Genomic DNA, 22705 nt, shown 5'->3' with positions numbered 1-22705 from the left:
CACATGTCTTTACTGTGTTGTTTTCATCGTATTGCTGCAGGAAACTCCTGGAAAAAAAAACCTTTGTCTCATTGGGACCTCCCTGGTTCAAAATATTACCTGGGAAAAAAGAAGGATTTAATGGATTTTAACAAGAAAAATGACCATGAGTCAAGCTTCTCCTTTCAAGAAACTTATTGATAAATGTTTTTTTTTTTAAGTCATTACAACCAAATAAATCTTCTTCTTTTTTTTTTTTAATATCTTGAAATCAGGCATTTTTCTGGACATGTCAGGCAAATGTAGCTCATACCAAGACTAATAAGACGATTTAGACTAGAATTAACACTTGTTAGATTTCAGTTTTTGCAAGACCATTTGTGGACTAGTTATTCAGTCTTTTAAGATCAAGGGCATCACAGCAACCAACAATCAGTCAAAAATGAAATAATTTTAGCGCAGTATGAAAGAAGACTGAAATTTCAGTTAAAATGTGTCATGGGAAAAGCTTTAGCATCTAAATACTGGGTATTTTTGCAAAATTGGTGTGAAAAGTACATGACTTTGTGTTATTCCACTTACAGTTGTTTCTTTGTGTTTTGCCTTATGTTTCATGAACCCAGTCAGTATCATTTCTGTTTTTACTCATGTCTTTGACCCAGATTTGATGCTGCTTTATTCAACATGTGACAACGGTCATGGATGTTTTAATGCACGTGAAAAGAAATTCAGTTCAGTTGCATGGTGAATGTGGGAAAGGATCATTTGAATGAAATCCAGGTCAGAGGACAGTTCCTGCAACCATTTGAGGAAATTTTCAACTTTTATAGCATTTACTGGGAGATAAAAAAAAGTAATCCATGTTCTCATTCAGATGATTTCTGATAAGTCAAAGTCAACACCAGCAGTTTAAGTGGTTTCAACTTAAACCTGTGATCCTGAATGTACCTAAAGAAGAAAAATGTGAAGCTTAAGAGCTTTAGCACACAGTCAACAAGTGTTTCATGCAAACACTGATACCTACATTAAATCTGTTCTGTTACGCAACCACAAAGACCCTTTTGTCACTCACAAACATCCAAGGTCACTGGAAGCTGTGGCCCCAAAGAGACTTCACTGAGACCAGGATGTAGGTTAACATCATGATTATGCAGCACTGCTGACAAGAGGAGGAGCTCTACAGGTTTCAGCATCACTTCCTGTTTGATCAGATGCTATGTTATCATACAGCTTTGTTTACAAATGAGGAGAGCTCAGACGTTTTAACTCGTGAGCTGCAGCAGGATCATAAAGAATACTACTCCACCCTAAATAAAAATAAGATATGAGATGATTCAGCAGGATGTGGAGCAGTAAAATAACTCTCTACTCCCCCCTGCTGTTCACCAGGAGTTTGCAGTAGTCAGATCTCTTCCTCCACTCACCTGAATTTCCACCGGTAAAGGTGAACTCGTTGGGGTATCAAGGATGTCATCCTCAGGGGGGGTGATGCGCAGGAAGTCGATGTGTTTGGGTCTGGAGGGGTGAGACAGAGAGCTGCAGAAGGAGAGAGACTCCTCCACCTCCTGCTGCCAGAGCTGCTCCTGCCTCTGCAGCGCCTCCTCTGGAGAGAAAAGCACAGAGACAAAGACGTTTGGTTATCACAGAGGGGATCTAAGAAGTTTGGAAGCTTCAACATCAGGTGATCTTAAGTAATTCATGCATGAGGAAGCGCCCACACACACACACACAAACTCACGTGTGGTGGTAGGTCAAACCAGCAGGTAATCATTATTTACAGACTGAAACACATCCTTTGGGTATGCTCAAGCAGCTATGGTTGGATCTGTGTGTGTGTGCGTGTGTGTGTGTGTGTGCAGCAGACACCAGCAGTCTGAGTTCAGGCAGTAAAGCCTGAGCAGCGTCTTAAATCGATGTGTAAACCTGACAGTCAGGACTCAGCAGATCTCATCTTTAGAGCCGTCTGTTCGTCCTGTTCTCCTCACTTCACTGATCAACCACACACAGTTAAACACTGCCACACACTGCTACACACACAGATTCCTCCTAACCACTGAATACACCTGAAAACCTTCCCAAAAGACCGTTTTTAACTCTGGTTCCTTGGCACACTAACTGAGCATGAAGCATAAATACACTTCAATCACGCTCTGATGCAGAAAAACACGAGTCAGCCCAGATATCAGTGATGATATGACACTATCGTCAAAATATGATAGAACACAAAAAAATACAACACAATAAAATACCAAAACATGCAACGGGAACTGACATGATGTGGCTGTATACATAACAACATGATACAATGCGATATGTTACAGTATAGCATAAGATATAAGATATGATATGATTCAAAGTGACAGGATGCTATGCTAGTGATGCAATACGTTACAATACAGTACGAAACAACAGGATATGATACAGTGTGCTACAAAATGACAAGACACAAAATGTTATGTTAGGATGTGCTGCAATGCAATACAGAGTAATATGATAAGATACTATTCTATATGTAATAATAAAAAAGTGCAATGAAATGTGATCTAATAAAGCGTTGTTCGATGGGATGCAATGATATAGACTGAAAAAAAAAATGGATATCATCCTGCTTGGCTTGAAGTGAGGTCGCCACAAAAATGGCTCCCCCTGGTGGCTGGCTACAGTACAGGTCAAAAACTCTGTCTCCCCAGCCATTCCAGATGGGCAGTGGTCAAACTTTAAAAATGAATATTCCTCATAGAAATGTTTCTCACATCCCAATTGCTGTGGTGATTTAAAGATATTTTTTGTCTGCCTTGTATTCAAGTTCTTTATTTTCTAAAAAGTTTTGTTTTCACAAGTTTAAAGTGATTAAAAACGAGGCTTTACGTTTCATTTAACGATGACTGACTACTGTTGTTCTTGTGTATTTTTGGGGGATTGTAAAAATATGTTGGGAAGGAGAGCAAAGAAGAGATTAGACTTGAAAGAAAAAAAAAATTGTCACCAGACTAATCAGATGCTCTCTTAAGCAATGTCCACACGTAGCCAGGTATTTAGGAAAGTACATATATTTTTATACGTTTACGCCTGTCACCACAGGAAACTGTAGTTTTACGTCACCGAAAACAACGTTTTCTAAAAACTCCGGCCAAAGTAAAGATTTTGGAAAACTCTGGTTTCATGGTTTCGTGTAGACGCCGGTAAACGGAGTTCACAGATGAATAATGGGGGCTCATTCTGGTTGGCTGACAGGGGTTTTACGTCTGAAAAATACTGTCCGTTATGGGTTTAGCATGCCTCGAGCCGCACTCACTGGCGGATTTACCCACTGGGTGTGAATAGAAGTATTTTTAAAAATGAATGAGGGGGGGATATTCGTTTTTGAATATACCCGGCTACATGTGGACATGGCCGTAGTCTCTCATAGTCTCTACTGCGCAGACCCTGGTAATTTGGCTTCAAAACTGCACAAACGTAAAAAGGTGAAGCTACTCCGTCCACTCTATTTACAGTCTATAGGTGCGATGCAATAAACTGTGGTGCAATATGATACGGTGTGATGTTATACTGTTGCAATGCAGTGTGTTTGGAGACAGTGCGATGCAATAAAGTTTAATGTGATATGGTGCAAAGGGATACGGTGCAATCCAGTACCGTGCAATGGGAAACTGTGTCATAGATACACCACAATGTAATACGGTGCAATGCAGTGCGATGCGATATGATGCGATGCAAAAGGGTGTGTTGCGATACTGTGCGATGGGATACAGTAAATGGGATACGATTGATACAATACAATGAAATTGATAAAATATGCTACTTTCTGATAGTCTGATGTGGTGGGATCACATGACACAAGCTGACTTGACTGCAAACAACATGACACAAAATAGTATATTTACCTGAAGACAGTAGATCTGGAGAGTCCTCTGTCTGACTGCCGGGTCTGAAAGTCTGCGCCTGATCCTGATCCCACGTCCTCTTCTTCTTCTGCTCATTTTCTGTCCCAGAGAAGTCAGTTTTGATTCTTCTCCAGTCTCCTTCTCCCCCTGAGACTTTCCACTCTTTGGGGATGTTGTTGTCATACCGATGAGTCCGACTCCAGGATGGACGGTGCCGTTTTGTTGTGAGCAGAGGCGACAGGATGGGAGATATGGATTCAAAACAGATTGAGGATGGAGACTTTGTGTTATCAGGGGAGGTTTTTCCATGTGTTATGAGATCAGACAGATGTGGTGACTGTTTTAGATGTCTTCTTGTATCTCCTTCTCCTCTCTCCATCCTCAGGACTTCACGCAGACTCTGGCTCAGAGCTTCACCCAACGCTTGGAGCTCCATCTCAGGCTTCTCTTCAGGGCACTCATTGTTCTTAAATTCTACTTGGTTCTTGTTTCTCTCATCACCTGAACACTCCTCTGAGATATCTCTACCGTCTTTGACCCAACTGGAGTGTCTCACTCGACGTATGATCCCTTCCACCTCCTCTATCTTTCCCATCACTCTCTTTGCTGCAGCTTCCTTCTCTGTCTCCTTAAAGCTCTGCTTTTCATTTCCTTCTTCCTGCTTGATCTGCTGCGTTTCACTTTTGTTGTCCTCTATCTTCCTTGAATTAAAACTAGCAGAGGAAGGTGAGTTCAAGTTGTTATCGTACTCTGAAAGATCTGTATCTGACTCAGAGAGAGGGCATCCATCCTTTCTGGGAGGATCAATCATCTTCACCTCCTCTGGGTTCTGATTTTCCTCTTTCTCCTTTCGTCTTGAGACAGAGGAGGAAAAGATTGATCCTTCCTCCCTTAAATCCAGTTCCTCAAAAGCAGGAGAACTCATCAATCGAAGCTTCATCAGACGTCTGGGCTTCAGAGGCGTCCTCGGAAAGCTGGGTGTCATCTTGAGGTTTTCCTGGATAGCCTCGTTGCACTCTAAACCACTCAGTCGTCGTCTCTTCTTCACTGGGATCTGCATCCTGGGAGATTTCCTCAAACTCTCTCCAAACTTTGAGTCAGACTTCATCCTCACACCATGTTGATTACCCATGCTCATAAACTCCTGGCTCTCCAAACACAACATCAACAACTCTGTCAGCAGGCGACTATCAGAGGAGTTTCCCAAAACTCTGAGGGTTTCTTTAAAGTCCACAGGGCTGAACTTGTCTCCTCGAGCCTCCTCATTGGAAGTGAATCCTGGTTGGTGCTTCAGAGAAGCTTCCTCAAAAGGGGGATCTGGGCCCCTGCAGTCCAAGAGGGATGGACTCACAGTGATCCTCTTGCTGATGGGGGAGTAGAGGTGTAAGTTGTTATGAGTGCTGTCCATGATTAAGAGGAACAGACAGAGCAGAGGAGGATTACTTCACAGTGTGAGGAGTGATCACCTTTTGTTCTTCACTCGACAGACTCACAAGTCCTGCAGCAGAGAGATGAAAAAAACAACATCAGACTTCTTTTTAAAGCATGCAAAGGCTTTTTTTTTTCTGACACGAAGATGAAACAACTTAATTCTAAATCCTATTATATGCTTAACTGCACATATTAACATAATCACATGTTAAACAGAGCTAGACAGCTTTATAATATTGGTGGAAGACAAGCTTAGAGGCAGAAAGGACTCTGACTGGATTCATGAAATTTGAAGTAAAACACAAAGAAACAAACATAAAAGGGAAAAAAAAACATAAAGATGAACATTTAGGACACTAATTTTTTGGGGAAAAAAATGCCCAACATTTGGACCAAAGGGACCAAATAACTGAGCCTAAGGTAAATTTTAGCTTGCAAAAAGTACATTTTACACAAAAATACAAAAAAAAATCTAAACAGTATTTATGTCTTATTTTCAGTCTAAATTGTCTTATTACACTCATTTAAAGCCACATTCATCTTAAAAGTCCAGATTTTAATCTGATTTCAAGATGTCAAAAGACAAAAATGATGATTTAAGTCATTGTAGTGACTTAAATAGATGTTAGCATTTCATAACAAGTTTGCCTTGTGGTAATTTTTGCTAGATACAATTAGTCAAATCCTTCTTTTAGCTTTTTAATATGTAAATATTTCATAGCAAGTAGGCTTTAATAAGTCTAAAGTCTCTTGACCAAGAGTTTCCAGCAGCAACAGGATCAAAACAACAAAATAACGACACTTAAACACAGTTTAATGACTAAAGATGCAACCACACTCTGTAAATTTGAAAATATAAATAAGTGGTAATGTTCTATTTTGAGTACAGTTTTCTTATTAGGCTTATATGTGCTAAAATCATCTGACAAGTCACAAAAAATATCTTCTTCAAGATATTAAGACACAAAAAAGACAAAAATAAGAAGAAATTGAATAATGCCACAATATTTGAAAGAACTCAGGCATCATTGGTTTGTCTTTTGATATTATAATTTACAATATTGTGGTGAATTGTACATTTACACAATTTTGCATAAATAAATCAAACAAAATTGACAAATAAGACATAAACACTATAGATTTCAGTTTGTGCAGTGTAGTGGCTCTGCTTTCACAGATATACTGTTCATCAATATTTACAACTATACAAAATCTTATTTGCCTTTTATTTACTAGTAAGTTGTATAACTATTTCTGTTCTTGCCTCTCTAAGTATATTACAAAGCCTATTTATAGTAGCATACATTAGGTTTAGTAAGACTGCTTACTAATGCCCTTGAATAAGGTGTTATACAGCTACAATGCAGGTTCCTGCAAAGCTAACATGCATGTAAAAAGACTCTTCTTTTCCAAATTATTTCTCTTAGAATTCAATAGAAGCCCTAGGTTTGACCGGACTAGATGTTTTCTGTAGAAATGCGTTAGAAATGGTACAAAAAATATGATAACTTTTAACATAAACACAGCACTGCGTCAAAACTGTCTTCTGCAAGACTCCAAAATTGCCTTTGAAAAGAGATACATTAATGTTGTAGAGGTATCAGCGTGTTAAAGACTGAATCTACACATAACACGTGTTTTATAGTCATTCACTTACGGGCGTAAGTCTCATCCCTCGTTGTGTCAGCAGGTCATCTTCACTCTTAGCACACTGACACAGCACACTGACTGAGGACGACCTCCCGCCCACTGACAGTCCGTCCAATCAGCGCTCCTCGTGACAGTTCCAAAGCCTCTCATTGGCTTGTCAGCTTTCCGACTAATCCAGTGAGGTCTGTCAGGTACAGTGTCAGCTCAGGAGAGATTTGACGCTTTAGAATAATCCTTTTGACATCAATGAGGATAAACGAGAATCTCTTAATATCATGAGTGAAAATGTAAACAACTTTTATTATTTGTCTTTTAAAATTCACCATAGTTTTGATCTTTTCTTTAAAAATATATATTTTTAGGCTCTAACATGAACAGAATACACTTATCCTACAGTAATGCATTTAAAATCTTAACAAGAGTTTAGGAAATTGAATTAAAACTACAATAAATGCATATAATGGTTAAATGTATATAATTATCTCATTCTTTCTACTATAAATCAATGCTATTTTCTTACTGTTGCTGGATTATTAAACCCTGTTGGAGTGTCCTCAAATTGCTGAGTTTATGTTTGTTAGAGATAATTTGTTATGGAGAGTAACTTTATCCATGATATAAATTTTTAAACTAGTAAATGTATCTGTTTAGGGTAAAAATAAATAAATAAATAAATTAATAATAAAATAATAATTTAAAAGTAGCATTTGAAATAGCTATTTTGGTAATATAAGTGGTATTTCCTCCAAATCTGACATTAATTTAAGGTATTAAGAATCAAAACGTGGAAATGTTTCAATAAAACAGCTAAAATAAAGTTGATTTAATTGAAAAACACATATTGTAGGCCTACTAACTTTGACTTAACCACTTAACAATATAGCAATTAGTTTTTTTTTTAATCTTGTATTTATTTTAACATGTTCTTTAAAATAAAATGAAATAAATATTTACATCAAATACAGAAAATTCAAAAGTACAAGAACAAGTGGCAAAATGTTAAAATCTGTCTGAAAGGAAGGTTTAAGGTTAATTTATCTGTCTCCTCAATAAAGCTTAATTTCGCTTCTTGTAAGTGTGGGTCATGAGTTCACAACAATACGTAGGTCAGACCTGCCCTCCTGCCCCTTACTGACGGTGGAATCTGTCCTGGGCTTCACTATGCGTGCTGCAAGCTAATCTGACCTTCTGGCCAGCTGTCTGTGACGGATTACAGACGTTTAGAAGAAAACAAACAGCTGTTACTGTCAGTGAAATGTAAACAGCGGCTTCTCTACAAGTTATGTTTAGAACTGAAAAATAAAAGCAGCAACAGAATGTGTTCAAATGTATTTGATTCTAAAACACAGCTAAAACAAGAGAGCACTTACTTGAAACAAGTGCAGCCTCCGGTCTGGAAATATGAAGCTAAGGCAGTAGTGCTCAAAACTGCAGTTCCTCGAGTATCCACTTGAAGCTGGCTGCAAAAGCACTAGAAACCACAGACACAACAAAGAGCCATCATAGCCTACAAGTTTTACCCAAATGGACATGGCTGACCAGACTGACAGGTGGGCACCCTGTAGCTGTCTTCAAAGAGACTCAAGTCCCTCCATTAAGTTGTCAAGTTTTTTTTTTTGTATGGCCCCCATAAAGACTAGTCTTCAAAACTCAAAAACACATGGGTGACATCCATTTTCCATCACAGTGGCAGTAGCAGAAGACAATAAAGACAATGCTGCTTCTTTATCAGAGTTAGCAATATATGCCCAAATATCAACTAATTAAACTCAAAACAAATCAAAAATAATAAATTAATTTCCTGCTTTCTACAATTTAAAGATGGATATAAAGTTATAGTGCTGGATGTTCAAACTAAACTAAATTTTCAAACCTCTTTATAGTCATTTGTTGTAGAAATCACTGAATCTGACTGTGAACTGACCAAACAAACACCAAGGTCTGCCCATAGGCCTGCTGCTGACAGGCCTCTCAAATGCTGACCAATCAGAGGGAAGGGGGTCTGTGGAGCTGGGAGCCTTAAAGGGACAGCAGCCAAAATGAAGTCTTTCAGACAGAGGCTGAAATGTCGGTTTTATAAAACACCAGTGAGAAAGAAATAGGAATATTTTGTGCTTTAGATCATGTGAAGATGGTTCAGAGGCAACAGAGACACAGAATAAAGACTACAAAAATAAAAATAGAAATAAATGCTTCAACTAAACATTAGGGAGAGAAAAATCTAGATTTTTATGAGCTGTAAAAATTATGTAAAGATACTACGGGAGCACCAGAAGACAGAATAAAGACAACAAAAAGCACAATACCCCCTCTTTAAAATATCAGTTACCTCAGTAGTTCCATGTTCACTGTAGGAAGATAAAAACAGAGATCCAGTCCATTATGTGACATTCAATGACATGAAATCCACATGTTTATTTCAAAATCCTCACTTAAGGCATTTATGAGACACTGCATAAAGACATAAAACGACACTTACGGGATGTCAGTATTAAACAACATGTTCTCCATCTCATCATGGAAAGTTGGTGACCTGAACAATCTCACTTGCATATAGTAGTAATTCAAACACAGTCCCTATTTTTCCCATGGTAACTAAACGACATGTCACACATTCAAAATGATTAAAAAAACAAAACGAAACAAAACAAACAATGACAGATATTTAAGTATGCACTTCTAGCAGTGTGTTACAGTCACATTAAAAAAATAGAACTATTACACACACATGCTGTCTAATGGTTTCATCATATACTTTCAAGTAAATAACACGAGTAAGGGCTAATTCACAGTAACAGTAATCAAAGAAACTCCTCAAAGGAAAACACATCCCTTCTGTAGATTTAAGTGTTGTGATATGTAAAAAGAGCTTTTTTGTAGCAAGGAAAATCATATCAGCGCCAATGCTGATTCACATAAACGTGATTTCCACGTTTTATTCCCTTTTCACTGTCAGAATGCACCTGTAGGTTTAGAGTTGTGCTTTTTTTCCACAAACATAAACAAAGTCCAGACTGGAGAGAATCTTTTCAAGATGCTATTGCATGCTATCTCAGAGCTCGTGACTTAAAATGAGTTTCTTTACAATATTCAGCGTGCCAGATCACATTTCTCTAATCCTGAGGGGTTAAATGACGATCAACAAAAGACAGGGGAGATTATTTAGAGGGTTGACACAAACAAATGAGACAAAGACAAAGAGTGAGACGGATCCAGATCGACTGAAAAGCACTTTGCTTGTAGACAGGGAAATATTCAATCAGGAAGGTTAACATAATATTTTTTTGGCACAAATTATAAATAAGCTACACAGTGCAGCTCAAAGTGTGCACGCTTGAAGTGTTCAGGAGTATTTGGTAGTGTTGATTTGTGTCGTGTAAAATGAGGGGGCAATGCGACAGGACAATAAATCCCTTTTGCTTCCCACAAACTCAGACTCACCCACCTTTCTGATTAAAAAAAATAAAAAAAAAACAGGATGAAAATATTCAAAACAATAGTGTTCATACTGTGCGAGATCTACAAATGAGAAATTAGCAGCCTCTGAAGACATGTGACAAACACTCAAAACAATATAAAGGCTCTGTGAAAAAGAAACATTAAGTTGCTGGTAGCTTAGTTTTGCTGAGTTTTATTTTAAACAATCTCAAGTTTGTAGCATGAGTGGACCGTCTGTCCCCCCTCCCTGGACATGTACTGCATATCAACTCCTGTTTCTTTCCTCTGAGTCTGACCTCCTCCTCCGATGCCTTTCCTTGCCTCCTGTTCTCTGTCACCGCCTGTGCTCGGGACTTTCACCCAGCCGTCCGTGGCGAGGCCGTGCTTCTTCTGGTGCCTCTTGTAGTTGTCCCAGTGCCCCGTTGTGTAGCCGCACTCCTGACACTTGTACGGTTTCTCCCCCGTGTGTCGCAGCATGTGCCGCTTCAGGTTCATGCTCTGGTTGCAGCTGTAGCTGCACACAGCGCACTGGAACGGCTTGAGTCCAGAATGCACGCGCTGGTGGCGCTTCAAGTTGGCCAGGTTCCCGCAGGCGTAATCACACAAATGGCACTTGTATGGTTTCTCACCGGTGTGCACCCTGTGGTGCCGCTTGAGGTTGTCAAAGTGCGCTGAGGCGTAGTCGCACTGTGGGCACTTGTACGGTTTTTCCCCGCTGTGAGTCTTCATGTGGCGTGCCAGGTGGTTGGGGTAGTGTGTAAGGAAGGGGCAGGCGGCACAGGTGTACACTTTGTCGCTGCGCTCACCAGGACTGTTAGGAGAAGAAGATGAGTCTTTAGTGAGCATTTCCAGGGTGCATTTAGCACAAATCTGTGCCGAGGTTCCATCCTCGTCTTCAAGGACAACGCCGCACAGTCGGCAGGTAAAAGGGAAAAGTGACGGAGGGAGGGGGGCACTGTCTGTCACTCCCCCTCTACCAGTTCGGCTGCTTCCGCTGCCTGTGTTTTCCAGGAGAGGAGGTTGGTGTCCAGGGGGTGGGTTAGGGGCTGGGATAGGCGGAGGCGACGCCCCCTTTAAGCCATCAAAGGCTGGCAGGTAGTCATTGTTCTGTGTGCCCAGGTTCAGGTTAGAAGTCGGTCTCACAACTTCTGAAACTTCAAAAAAAGAGGAGAGTGAGTAAAACATTTATTGAGGACAGTAACATCCTTGTTTTTTGGAATTAAAAAAGAAGTGATAATTACCCTTGGCTGAAGCAGGAGACACGTCCTCATTGGCTCTCTGCCCGCTCAGCTGCCTCTTCAGGACGATCTGTCCCCCAGGAGGTCGTTGTGGCGGCACATCATGTCCCATCCCCAAAGAAGGAACGTGCATGCGCTGGTGCCTCTTGAGGTTTCCGAGGGAGCTGCAGGCAAATGTGCAGCTGTCACATTTGTACGGTTTCTCCCCGGTGTGAATGCGCAGGTGTCTCTGCAGGTTCACCAGCTGAGCTGAGGCGTAAGTGCACAGCGGACAGTTGTATGGTTTCTCCCCATTGTGTGTCTTCATGTGACGCTTCACGTGGTTGGCGTAGCGGGAGGAGAAGCCGCAGAGGTGACACGAGTGCAGTTTGGGGAATTTGTCGTCAGCGGACAGATCTTTGTCTCCCATCCCATCTCCTACATCGTCATCGTCCAACTGCAAACCTGAGCGGATCCCGCTCATGCTCCCAAACGGGGAGCAGAAGTCTGTGCTTTTAGCGTCCCTCGAGGCTTTGCAGCACCTGAGGCAAAACGGACCCACCAGGTCGATGCCTGGTCCTAAAGGTTCATCGCGGAGCTGACCGCAGCCCCTGCAGGACAGGTAAGGAGGAAAAGTGGGCTCCGACTGGGATCCACGGCCCTCGTCTTCTCTCCCGTTGTCGGTGGCGCCGTGTGAGTTTTCTGTTTCACTCTCCATGCTGAGCTGGCTGTAGGCAGGGCTCTCCTCATCAGCCAGAGGATAGACGGAGAAACCGATCTCAGCTGCTACTTCTGCACAAGACACACAGAAGGAGAGGATGAAGGAACATGAACACGACTGGCATTTAGTCTCTTATGTGGCTGTTAAAATCATATTTACACAAATTAACCAAAAACACAACATGTCGACTCTGAAGTTCTAAAAGGTGAATGTTTTGATCTTGTTCACAGAAGATAATAACACGAGAATAAAACTGTACAGGATGAGGGTTTCTTTTGTCTCTGACTGTCCAACGTTGGCATTGTTAAATATATTGTTGAATATGAATTAACGAGTATATATGTTAAAAAATGAATATATTTCACTCTCAATATAAAAAGGTAAAAAGTTTCCAAGAAGTTACATACACAAGATTATTTTAGGAGTCAAAAACACTTTTTTAACTTGCTCAAATGTCTTTGGATAAAATTTTGTGAGGAAAAAATAGGGATATTTTTCCATGTTTCTGTAGTTTTGGTGAAGGCCAAATTGTTTAATACTTAGAAAAGAAATCAGACTTGGTGTTTCAAATGCTGTCTGTTTTATTCTATAAAAGTAGAATCTTCTTTATTGATCTTTCATGGAGAAAAATTTTGCTGTTAAAGCAAGAAGTTGCAAAACTCAGTAATGAAATAAGAAACAGTTTTAAGAACCCAACATTTAGAAATGTACAAATTTACATAAGGTACACGAGAACAATTTAATTAAAGAATAAACAATGAGAGGAAAAGATGTACAAATGTATTGTTTAAATACTTTAAATATATTAGCTCGCATGATAAGTGTGGGTCCAGTTATGTTTATTGTTTATGCTGTCAAGTCTTAATGCAGCCGGGAGCAATGACCTGTGGTAGGTAGTGCTCTGATCTTACAGGATTGGGGTCTCAGCCAGGAAATACTTTGCCAGCATCCTCCTCTCACCCAGGACAGATCTGGCTCCCCTGACCAGTCGGTTCAGTCTCTGTCTGTCCCTCTCTGTGCTCCCTGCTCCTCAGCAAACCACTATCACAAGTGCTGACATTTTTCTGCTTGAATCGACTCAACCACTGAGCCACAGCCGCCCACTTTCACTGCATGTTCACACACTGATGGTAGAGGCTGCTGTGTGAAGCTCCATCAGCAATAACAAAGCAGAGTCACACACTGATGCCATTCTCGAGGCAGAGAGTCTGGACAAAACCACTTTGATCAAGATCGAGATATGAAGTCTCCACCACTGAGCCACAGACAACCACAGTTCATAATCTCTTGGATACACGTAAGAGGAAGGGTTAGAGCAGCAGCCTTAAAACAAGAAGCAGAAATCTCAACCAAGACCAAACTCATCATATGCAGACATTTATCAGAAACAAACCCTAGACTTTAGTTGAACTGTTCTACCCCTGAATGATTTAAGAAGCCCTCTTTATCCGTCAAAAACCCTCCAGATTAAAAGAAACTTCAGCTCAGAGCATCTCCCCTCGAAGCCAAACAGAAAGTGAGAATCCTCACAGAAATATTTGATACTCACAGAGTTACAGCAAGGTCGCCTGAGCTTTGTGTGCGGTTACTCCGTTTGAGCTCTTCAGACAGGAGAAAGAAGAAAAGCTTCGAGATTTCAAACGCTGTTGCAGAAAGAAAGAAAGAAAAGCGACTTCTTCCCCAGCAGTCGAGGCAGGATGTGAGGAAGGCGAGGGTTCAGGCTGCCCTTTTATCTGCCCCCTGGAAACCCCTCAGTGATGATTACCAGCCTAATGATAATGATGATGACTGTAATGGTGAGGCTGCAGCTGATGATGATGATAATGATGATGATGATGATGATGATGATGATGATGATGATGATGATGATGATGATGATGATGATGATGATGAGGGGGAAACGGTAATGGTGGTGGGAGCAGAGGCTGATGATGATGATGATGATGATGATGATGATGATGATGATGAATACGTGCCCTCCTATAATGGTGTCCTTGATGGTAATAGTCCTATTTTTATGACCATTATATAATAATGGCGTCTCAGCTCCTTTCTCTACTTTTCCATTTTCAAATCACTCTCTCTGACAAAGAGGCATGCTGGGAAATATGAGCTGTGAGTTCCATTTCTCTTACTGAGGCACAGAGGTGGTGGTGGTGGAGGAGGGGGACTCTTTATCTCTGTGAAACAAACCTTAGAGTCCAAATGAAACCATCACAGCTGTGTTTCCTTCAGCGGAGGAACCATAAGAATTATCTGCGTCACATGTTCAGTCCCAGGCTAACTGCAGGAGGTAAAAACAACGTCTGGTTCAAATCGTAGAGGTACTGTTCTTTTGGTGCCCCTGTGGTAGCTTTACATGATTATTTCTCTCCCTGGTGTTTTAGAAAACCTCTGTCTGAAATCTTTTTTTTTTAATTTCAGCTGTTGTCTCTTTAAAGCTCTCTGCTCTACAAACTCCCTTCACTCTGACTGGCCAGCCCTCTGGAGGCCTTGGTGTTTAAGGCCCGCCATTCCAACGTCTCATGAACAAGTTAGGTGATCCTCATGCGATGACCTCAGAATTTCAGCAAGTCTCATGAAGATTTTGTGCCATCTTTTTAGCTCCAACAAATTCAGGGATCGCTCAAGGCTGGGTTATACTTTTCACAAAAAAGTAGATCCACAGAAATGACACGCCCACAATTAGCATTAGAGAATATGTGTGGCGTTTATGCCTTTTAACACTCTGCGCGGCGTCTATTCCCAAGCTGCAGGGAGCGGTGTATTCCAAATGCATGTCTATCACAGTACTTAATTAGAGTAGAAGTTGTTTAAAATGTTGAAAACTTTTTTTTGCAAATTCCTCTTCTCTGCCAAGTGTAGCCATGTGTACAATGGTGATTTCTGTGTGGTGAAGTATTTTTTTAAACTTCAGACACTTGGAGCTCTTGTTTGTCTGGGCACCTCTATGCGGACGTTATACATTTTGGGGGGTGGAAAGGTAACTACTTTTTGCTTGTAAAGGACCACAAAACTATGCGGACCCCATGGACACACCAAGAATAAATCAAACTTTATTCTGTCTGGTCACTGGTCACCAGTTACTCAGATTTTTGTTTGTAGATTTGTGTGGCAGCTATGCAGTGTATTATCTTTGAATAGGTAACTCAATAATTTCAATTCCTCATTAAATAAAACAGGTCCTTCTATTACTAATGCTAAGCTCTTTCTGTCAAGACCGTTAACATATGTAATTGTCTGTTTTATGTGGATGAGACTGCATTTCATGAATGCAGCCCTAAGAATGCTAAGCTACATAGCAAATACTTAAAGAGGCACGTGGTAGCATATTGTTTGAGCTATTTATTCACCATATTTCTGTTATCTGCACCTTAGAATTTAGGTTTTATTACTTGATAATAGGGCTGTTGGTGTTAACTCTGATTACAAGTCAGTTCAGTGGTGCATTGACTTAGGAGTTTAATCGTATTGGAATGTCATTAATCTGTTCTAGACCCACAAAAATCACCATGATTTTTTTGTTTTTAAAAAAGAAAAAAGAAAAAAGAAAATTGAACTTACAAGTACTTATACATTACATGAAGACCAGATGACTCGAAGATGCTGACAGAGGTGAAGGAGAAAGGCTCAAGTGAATAATTGAATCTTAATTGATGATTTTTACCCTTTTCTCTACGCTTTCCTCACTTTCATCCGCTGGTGTTTCTGATAAAAAAAAACCTGCCCAGTGAGCTCTGCTTCCTCCTTCCTTTCAGGATGTTTCTAAAATGAGTTTGGCAATCGTCATCAAATTGTGCTGTTGCATACCCAGATGCAACTTTTTCAGGGTGTTTTTTTTAAATAAGTCTGAAAGTTTTGCAAAATAACTGCAAGCACAAACACAAGCACAACACTGATGCTTCCACTGTGAGCTAACTGCTTAAAGAGTGAGACACGGGATGCTGAGCGGATGTTGCAGTGTTCACTGTGGCATTTGCTGTGCCAGAGTGGGGTAACGCTTGTTCGTAACCTTAATTTTAGCTCTCAACTTATAGCAGTGTCTTCCTGCTTCCCGCTATGATGAGAAATAACAACACTTCAAAACTTTTAAAAGTCACATTTCTCTTCAAATAAATGATGGCTTCATTGTTACATCAAAAAATAAAATGTGTCAAACAGAATTTAAACATCACCAAAGCACTTTGAGTTTAAGCAACCACTCAGGAGCTAAGCATGCAGGCGCAGCAAATCAGACTTATCTCAGTCGGCATGCCTACCTGTTTCTCACATGTTGAGGGCAGACTTTCATGCCTTGCCTCATAAAATTAGAGAAGCTTTATCAATTCCACAAGAATTAGATTTCTAATAACATTGATCTTTGATTCGTCTTTCACTGTTAACTCATTTTGACCAGATGCAACATTTGTGTGTATATCCCTTTAAGGTTGGATGTGACGTGTGCGTCATTTCAACGGTGTCATCATTTTTAAGACAAGTGGCCTATGAAATGCGCCCGAATTTGATGAAATAAACATGGAGTAGAAACTTTGTGTTCGTTTTTATTTCTTTTCACAAAAGGCTTTTCAAACAGCTAAGATGGACGACGCCATCTGAAATGACCTACATGTTGCATCCGGTCTTAAAAGTATATACTTATTTATACTAAGCATACCTCCTAAAGTTCACTGAAAATTCACAGAACTGGATAAAAGAATTGAGAAAAATAATCAAACAAAACATTTCACTTCATCATATCAGTCCAAAGAAGCAGCTTCTTGTCACTAAATGTCACAACCTCTGGTCTCACTTTAATTTCCTGTGAAGTTTGTTTTTATTGTTGAATATTTTAAGGAGACATTCAGATGAATAAAGCTTCATGTGCATTTGCATTCTAAGCAGGACTCATGTGATCATTTTCAGTGGAAAAATAATCAACGCTATAACATCTCAGAAAATGACATGCATGCAATAATGTGTTACGGTCAATAGCCCGAGTAATAACATCTGAATGTAGTACTGGAAACCGTCCCTACAGCGTGTGTTCAGAGGAGTGTAACAGAGGGAGGAGAGACAGCAGTACCAGACCTTTTTCAGAACATTGAGCTGGCACACAAACCGACCAATGAGGGAGCAGCCACAGTGAGTCTTCATACTGTAATTTGCATCAAGATCTTAGCATTTCAACTTTTACAGGATAAATAATTTAAAACAAACCTGTGAACTTTTCCAGACCTAGAATCTTGTTTTCATGATCAGGATCATCAAATTCCAGGTCGTGTCCGAGAAAGAAGTCTGTGTCTAATGCAAGGTTTTCTGGGGCTTCAAGGACTACACCATCTTCAGAATCCACTGCAGAGAGACAAAGAGATCAACGTATGAAAAATATTATCAAGCTAAAGCTTAAAGCAGACTGATTCTCCTCTGTTCTCCTGATTCTATCTTTAAAGTTTGGATGTGGAAGTAGAAGGTAAAAAGGCCAACGTCATTCAGAAAGAGAGAGGAGGTCACTCCATCAACAAAATCAGCATCCTGTCAACAAAAGTGAGCTGCTAACATGTTGACAGATGGCACTCTTCCACTGCAGCTACAGCTAATGAGGCCTAAAATTCTTGGTTTTGGTCTCTGAAGCTTGATGGCATCCAAACAGGGATCTCACAGCTGTCAGAAAATGACTACAGGGACAAGTCAAGGCCGTCCAGCTCTGCGGCTCAATGCTGCCATCTGCTGGTCATTCTGGTGCCTGACACCCTGACAGATATCTTAAAGGGAGGGAGCAGTACAGCTGCTGACACTGAGTACTCACACTTGACTGGCTGTGGATTCTGTTGTTTTTTTCTTGGCATCTTCCAGTCAGCCTCTCTTTTTTAGGGAACGTCTTCCTGCAGACTTCCGCGACCATCAGCTCATCCTCGTCTAATTGGAAGACAAACGTCAGTATTTCTAGAAACATGAGACAAAATGAATGAAAACACATTATTAGGCAATAAGTCTCATGTACTGATGGCGTCTATAAACAGCATCAGCCCTCCTGCGGCAAATTTAAACCTCCTAAATCAGCCTGATGAGCACGTTCTTCCTCTGACTCATGTTTTAGCGCCTCTCTCACTTTTGCTATTTGGTGCTGGATTTGATGATAATGGCATTGATGATGATGATGACATTGAGGTTTTATGAAGATGGTGATGTTGTGGTGATGCTGTTGTAATAATGATATAAATGAAAACTCAAAACTTGCTCATTCACAATACTTTGTACTTCCTTCAGTCTGTGTCCCACTTTAAACACTTTGTGGTTTACTAATGTTGTTTGCTCCATGGATGGGTGTTTCAGGCAAAACTACTATTTGATAGTCACTGCTAACTATTTGCTGATTATCTGAATACTTCCCACCCCCTCTCTAGACATAAACAGACATAAACATCCATTTAATGGCTGTGCAAAGTGGATGACAGCTAGTTAGATACGCCTTTTTCAAGCACATTTGAGCATGACCTCCTTTTTAATTCATATCTTTAGAGAAGTTCCTCCCAGAACTCTTTTACACTGCATAAGTTGAAACGTTTTTTTCCAGTTCTGGATCTCACATAGCTGCACCTGTATTACCAACACCTGGCAGTCATGTTTTCTCGTGCTCTGTCATGTTATTTCGAGTTTCGTGATGTAATCATGGAAGTTTTTGGTTATTTAAAGCCACAAAGCTAACAACTGTCAGATGCCCTATAAGCACCCTCTGGAAGTTACATCATGTTACATTCCGAGAGGAAGAGGCTGGTAAAATAAAACTGAAAAAACAAAATGATGAAAAACACATTTTTTAAGACAAGCTAATAGTCACGTAAACTATTAAACTTTTCATTATTAAATAATTATTCAAAAATCTCGACTCGTCCCTTGCTTCCTCCTGCCCAGACAGCTGATGTGCTTTAACTCTAAAATGTACGTGACTATGAACAAGAACATGCTTAATGATATTTGGTAATGTTGCACAACAAAAACAAATTTGGTATTTTTTGCTTAGTTTTATAAATTTCTCTCAGTTTTCTAACATTTCAGTATTTTCTTTTGTTAGTCTTTGTAAATGTATATTTTTTGGAGTTCTTTGAGCAGCATCTTTCTTCTGTTATCAATATTTTTTATTGTTATAATTATCAATTTTATAATTATAATTATTATTCACTGCTTTATTACCAGAGTACTATGAAGGCTTCATCAGCTGCAAACTGACAAACTTGTCTGCTTTATCTGCTGATTACAAACTAGTTTATTTAAATAAATAAGAGGCCTTCTCTCTATTGACCTTCAAAAACTACAATATGTGCAAAATTCACATTACCTCCCTCTGTAAGCACCTTTCTCTGGCTCCTCATTCAGCACTGAATCAACTTCACAAAAACAACCTAATCACTCACAAAAACCCTACATAACCCTGCCTTCTTACACCTGAGCGATTTTCTCAAACACCACTCCCTATCTTGACCTCCTGACCCACATCACCAAGACCTAGTACCGCATCTTGGGGGGCAGTGCTTTTAACGTCACAGCCCCAACTATCCAAATACTCCCCCTCCAAACATTAACAGCTCTGTCTGACTTAACCCTACCTTATCAAAAAGAGCAAACAACACGTTACTTAAACTACCCCATCACCTGAGGATAGTATTATGTTCCTAAATGGAGAAGAAGAAGAAGAACCTATGGTATTATTTACATATATTACAGTGTAATAATTTTAATAGCTTTTTGTTTCTCCGAGTACTGAATTGGATGAGTATTTTTCTTACACTCATTACTAAACGTATGTTTTGTTTACCTATAATCAATAACAAAAGGTTTATGGTTAATGCATAACTGTTGTTCAATGTATTATTCTCCAAGAGACGAAATAAAACATTCATCTAGATTCTAGTATAAAACAAAACATGTTACAAATGTGTGCAGCTTCCTGAACTTCACGACAGTACATACATTTAATGGAAGGAGACAGAAAGCTGTAAATATTGACATCTGAGAATACTGGATGAACGTGACATCTCTTTTAAATTTCCCAAAAATAATTTCAAACATGATATCTTCTCAAAACATCACTGAAACATTATGTTGTATTTTTACTGATTGAAATTCCTCAGTTAGATCGTGTTATGTCGACTTGGATGGCTCATAACTAAAGGCTAGATCACAAAGCTAATGTCTCATTTACCGCAGTGTATCCATGATTAATAGAACATCTATAATGACCCAACAAAGCCAGCTCACAGCAGCTTTCCTCAAGTGTCAAATCACGTTTTTATAGATTTGAGTGAAGAGGACGTGGGTGAAATAAATGATTAACTAATTTATCAGAGACAGGAGGAAACATTCACCTCTGTGTATCTTTAATGCTATTGTAGCTCAGCGGCTAACACATTAGCTCTGATGCTTCTTGTCACTGTAACTGACATTAAGACATATCAGAGACAAATAAAACGGACACATTGCTATCTTCAGAGTATCCACATTAAACGTAAAGGCTCGTTGCTGCTAATGACTGTCATTGTTTTTAGCTATTCATTTAACAAACATGTTAACACACAGCCTTCAGCTGAATTAGCCAAGGAGCTATGAGGCTAACTCACCTGAAAGACGTAAATGCTCCCGTCGGTTAAAAAGCTTCCTGTCGGATCTGTGAGAGCCATCAGACACAGCGGAGGGACAAAGTCTGGAGATCCGCCATTTCTTCATGAGCTGCGCTGACAAAGAAAGGCAATTAACGATATTTTTCATAACTTAATTGATTTTCTGATTCGTCTGAGATCCAACAGCAGCAACAACAAAGAAACTTCCGGCGTGTGACCTTCAAAATAAAAGACACCTCTCAAATTCTGCTCGACCGTGGTGACTCTGGAGCTTGAATATACAGCAAACCTAAAATTTAATATCGTAAATTTGACTAAATTCAAGGTTTTTATAGGGTGGGTCAACTCACTGAAAATACCACTGGATATACCATCTCCAGTAGTCCCTCTTGGAAAAATGAAGAAATTCCAAAAATATGTCCACATGAACTTATCCCAAAGTTTTTATTGTTTAAGCAGAGATACTTTTCTCACAGAACAAAAAAAGGAACATTAAAAGTAAGCTTCTACTACTCAGCCTTAGTCCAAGAAATTTGGGGAAAACTGATTCAGTTCTCCCTAAATCTCTTCGACAACAAAAAACTAGTGTAAATTTTCCTGAGATTAAAAAAAATATTTTATACTTCATTATTTTTCAATTTCCATGTTTCCAAAATAGCCAAACAATTAGTTATATTTCTACTGCTTTTTTTAGTTATTAAAGGTGATACGCTTATCTTAACCGATGACTTTCATTGTGAAGGCCAGAAGCGAACACCGGATGTGTCGTTGTCTGAGTGAGGCTGTAACTTGATTCCATACATGTTGTATACATTTCCGTTTAGTTCGTATTTCCGTTTCCGAAACTCATCATGTTTGCGGTATTTTTTCAGCCTCACCCCTTTTTTTGTATCGTCCTCTACTTACATTCCCGTCAGTTCAAATTTATATGCCCCAAAATTGAGATGCAACAGGAAATGTGTTTCCTTAATCAAGTGAAGTAATGGCAGGACCTCGATGGAGGTAAATAAGATATTTTTTATTTTTAAATTTAAATTTCTTTCTTCTTTATTTTAAAGAAATTTGAGATAATTTTCTGGACAGTATTTCACACGACCTTTATGTCAACCACTGACCCTCCTGTGCTGCTCTACTGAGTTGGAGCTTCACGCAGTTGCTCTCTTCATACACACAACATATATCACATTAGAGCATTTTTGTCCTTCCAGAAACTATTTGTGCAAATTTATTTAAAATGTCTGTCTTAGAGCCAGGTAATAAAATCTGTAGCTGTGATATATTTTCTGTAGCTTCTTAAAAGTAATAAAACGTGTAAAAATGTCAGGACACGCATTTGTTTTTAACCCACGACTCATAAATTTGACTAGATGACAATGCTAATGCTTTTTCAAACTACAGTAGTGGCTGTTCTCATCTACAGAGAAGCTGAAACATATGCAGTCCTGACTTGTTTGAATTTAAAGAGAAATTTACCAGTGTCCTTGGAGCCTTGACCTTTCAAAATAAAAGTAACCATCAACTAAAATCCTTCCAATTTCAAAACTCTTAAACTCGCAGGAAATAAGGAGTCTGAACTTAGTGAAACTAAATTGTGCATGCCCAGGAACCTCTGGATATGCTTCAGAAGACAGGGGAAGATCCAAAAGGGAGCAAGGAGGGCCCCTCAAAATCTAGCACACCACCCCGGTACTTGAATGTAGAGATAAAACATAGTTTTTTATACATAATGAAACCTTGAAGAGGTTTCTCATCCTGCTCATGTGCTAAAAATCCACTCACGATACATAATGC

The 22705-nt window shown here is 39.5% G+C and overlaps 2 protein-coding genes across 3 annotated transcripts in view; both read right to left on the bottom strand.

The window, feature by feature from the left end:
* LOC141802253 (formin-like) overlaps positions 1-7032 on the bottom strand; it is a 31760-nt gene extending 24728 nt beyond the window's left edge. The window contains exons 1-3 of the mRNA XM_074685779.1: positions 6952-7032; positions 3864-5361; positions 1404-1582 (exon numbers count right to left, since the gene is read on the bottom strand). Of these exons, the coding sequence (XP_074541880.1) occupies positions 1404-1582; positions 3864-5271 (1587 nt within the window). The 5' untranslated portion in view covers positions 5272-5361; positions 6952-7032. The remainder of the gene's footprint in view (positions 1-1403; positions 1583-3863; positions 5362-6951) is intronic.
* A 2312-nt stretch (positions 7033-9344) lies between these two features.
* On the bottom strand, positions 9345-21053 carry znf513a (zinc finger protein 513a). Of its 2 annotated transcripts, none has more exons than XM_074685756.1 (5): positions 20915-21053; positions 18106-18242; positions 17517-17651; positions 11624-12391; positions 9345-11536 (listed from the first exon to the last, which is right to left on the bottom strand). In XM_074685756.1, the coding sequence occupies exons 2-5, from the start codon at positions 18143-18145 to the stop codon at positions 10581-10583; spliced, it is 1899 nt and encodes a 632-aa protein (XP_074541857.1). In that variant the 5' UTR covers positions 18146-18242; positions 20915-21053; the 3' UTR covers positions 9345-10580. The 2 variants fall into 2 exon arrangements, with proteins under 2 accessions (XP_074541857.1, XP_074541858.1); XM_074685757.1 differs by having other exon boundaries at positions 18106-18215; positions 20915-21037.
* Between the last annotated feature and the right edge of the window lie 1652 nt (positions 21054-22705).

Source organism: Halichoeres trimaculatus, unplaced genomic scaffold (genome assembly GCF_033239565.1).
Source record: "Halichoeres trimaculatus isolate MK-OKI-2021-1 unplaced genomic scaffold, fHalTri1.1 fHalTri1_scaffold_13, whole genome shotgun sequence".
Lineage (NCBI taxonomy): Eukaryota > Metazoa > Chordata > Actinopteri > Labriformes > Labridae > Halichoeres > Halichoeres trimaculatus.
This window is presented reverse-complemented; position numbering and strand designations above follow the sequence as displayed.